Source organism: Juglans regia, chromosome 10 (assembly GCF_001411555.2).
Source record: "Juglans regia cultivar Chandler chromosome 10, Walnut 2.0, whole genome shotgun sequence".
NCBI lineage: Eukaryota > Viridiplantae > Streptophyta > Magnoliopsida > Fagales > Juglandaceae > Juglans > Juglans regia.
The window spans coordinates 35,804,182-35,807,111 of NC_049910.1; the positions used below are offsets into that span (position 1 = coordinate 35,804,182).

A 2,930-nucleotide genomic window follows, 5' to 3' on the forward strand; every position below is an offset into this window, starting at 1 on the left:
AATATGCCATTTATGTGGGTCCATCCTCCCCGCCATGCTTCATTTGACATGCACACGTGGTTTAATCACTCCCACCCTTATGTGGACCTAAATAGATATTTGAATTAAATTATAATTAGGATCTAAGGACATCCTCCTTCTCCAATAATCTTACTCTCAACTTGATTTAATTTAATGGTTTCATTTTTTTAATATTTGCCTTTTGATCTTTTTCATTCAAATCCCATCTAGCTTTTCTTTGGGTATATGAAGGGTTAGGCGTCTCAAACCTTTGTCATACCGACATAGTTGCCACAAGACCAGCTACAACACCAAAGATATTTATGTGGACCTAAATAGATATTTGCATTAAATTATAATTAGGATATAAGGACATCCTCCTCCAATAATCTTACTCTCAACTTGCTTTAATTTAATGGTTTCATTTTTTTAATATTTGCCTTTCGATCTTAGCTGCTTCTTTTTCTTCATTCAAATCCCCTCTTTTCTTTGGGTATATAAAGGGTTAGGTGTTTCTAACCTTTGTCATACCAACAAAGTTGCCACAAGACCAACTACAACACCAAGACCACCCAAAAAAACATCGAAATATATCTCCAAACCCTGAATTCCACCATGGAATCCTGCTATTTTCAGCACCCAAATTCAGAATTCTCACAGGAATCGTCATCACTTGATGAATCCTTATCATGGGATGAGCTTCTTTTCCACCACAATTCACTTCCCTTCAACCTCAACGACTCCGAAGAAATGCTACTTCTGGATGTCATCGCCAAGGGAGCCAAGGAAACATGGGAAACCAATTCCATAGGTGCTGTCAAGGAAGAGGAAGTCACTTCCATTGCAGAAGAAGAACCTTGCAAGAAAGAGAAGTCCTATAGAGGGGTTCGGAGGCGGCCGTGGGGAAAGTACGCAGCGGAGATAAGAGATTCAACAAGGCGTGGCATCAGGGTATGGCTTGGAACCTTTGACAGTGCAGAGGCAGCTGCTCTGGCATACGACCAAGCTGCATTTTCAATGAGGGGAGCCTTGGCTGTGCTCAATTTTCCAGTGGAAGTGGTCAGGGAGTCACTGCAAGGCATGAAGTATGGCTGTGCGGAGGCAGGCTGCTCGCCGGTGGTGGCACTCAAGAGGAAGCATTCCATGAGAAGAAAATCCATGGCTAGGAAAAGTAAAGGAAAAGAAGAACTAAGGGCACAAAATGTGGTGGTATTTGAGGACTTGGGAGCTGAGTATTTAGATCAACTTCTGAGCTTTAGCCCATCTGAGAGTAGCTTGAGCCCAGCAGAGAGTGCCAGCCCTCAGTGATTTTTCTTCTTTTATTTATTTTTTTATTTTTTTCTTGTACCTTCATTTTCTTGTTATTCTTTTTTGTTTTCTTTGGTTATATCTCTTCTTCTCCTCTTTCTCCTATCTTCGCTTCATGAGCAAAATCAATTTTGTATAGATTGAGGCGTGTCAACAATCATTATGGGGGTTAGATCGGAGTCGTCCTAGTTGTCCCACTCAATCCTGTTGTTTGTAAAGTTGAAAGGATAGGCTTGTTATCAATTGCAAGATCTTCTCTACCTCTATTATTGCAGTCTAAAAGTCTGACATGAAGCTCTGTTCATATTTTTTGTTCTTTAAATGTATATAAGTTCTACTTTGCCTTTGTATTTTACAGCTGGCCAGCTCACATAATCGCCACAAATTGCATTTTTTTCAAAATAAATAAGAAAAGTGAATTGTTACATACATAAAAAAAAAATTATATAAAAATAAATTTATAAATTGATATAATTTTATATGATCTATAAAATCTATTTTATACTAAAAATAACTTTATAATCTGACGTATTGCATCAAATTATGTTAATTTGTAGATTTATTTTTGTGTAATTCTTTTATTACTTAATTATTTCTCATAAAAAAGAAAAAAATATCTAAACAGCATAAAGCATATTTTGTTTCAGGTTCCTGCCAGCAGTATTTGATATATTAAAAGAACAAGGCATATTCCCTCCCTTTAATTTATGAATAAATATAGATAGAAATCACCATTAAGAGTATTTATTTTGCATACATGATGTGACATCATCTAGACTACACATCTTTCCAAATAAACATTGGAAACAATCAACTAAAAGTAGTCACGCAATAAGTGTAAAGTGTATACTACTATAGTGATTTTTCACTGGCATTACTCTTAATTTATTAAGCAAATAATTTCTGTTGGTAAGACACCAACAAAGCAAGAAAACTTGTTAAGCATAATGATGCCCTGGAAAGTGAAATTAACCATGTTTTGGTTATTTCTTTTGCTAAGAGATCTCAATTGTCATAGGCAGCAACTGTTACCGCCCTGTTAACCCAGCATTGTCATTGTCTATATATAGCTCAATGCCCCCGCTTTCACTGCCTTTTTCTTAATAATTCAGGCATCTACCCATATTGTTCATCCAATCCTTGGATTTGACAAAAAGCAGTGTGTCCCACCCACAACAATATCAACCTGTCCACATATGGTATGGCAGTAGGTCCCATAAACCCAAGTTGGGTAATAATTCAGACATAACCCATCGTGTCGATCTTTGATTTGCCAAAAAAAAAAAAAAATCAGAGAATGTCCCACATATCAAACTTCCATACACGTTAGAGGCATTAGGCCCCCACCAACCCCAACCGGGAAGTGTTGGTATGCAAAAAGCTCCAACCCTAACTACTAGTTTCTTTATCATGTACCCATGACATTTTGTTTTTCTTTTTTGTGTTCTTCCCAAGTATGTTTTGTCTCTGGACTTACTGCCCATAAAGCTCCAACCCTAACTATTAGGTTTGGACACAATAGATGACAATGATGTTCATATGCTTTTATGTGACAAAAATGCACCTTGACCTATGTATTTCCTGCTTTATAGTGCATAGACCTTTCGATGAGTTATTCATTG

The 2,930-nt window shown here is 36.9% G+C and overlaps 1 protein-coding gene across 1 annotated transcript; it reads left to right on the plus strand.

Moving 5' to 3' along the window:
- The first annotated feature begins 408 nt into the window (after positions 1-408).
- LOC108994448 (ethylene-response factor C3-like) lies at positions 409-1,597 on the plus strand. The gene has a single exon (XM_018969672.2). It carries the CDS (start codon positions 616-618, stop codon positions 1,306-1,308), a length of 693 nt encoding a protein of 230 aa, XP_018825217.2. The 5' UTR covers positions 409-615; the 3' UTR covers positions 1,309-1,597.
- Positions 1,598-2,930: the final 1,333 nt, after the last annotated feature.

Excerpts from the sequence above, each read along its gene's own strand:
- LOC108994448 (XM_018969672.2), top strand. The coding sequence starts at position 616 with ATGGAATCCTGCTATTTTCAGCACCCAAATTCAGAATTCTCACAGGAA.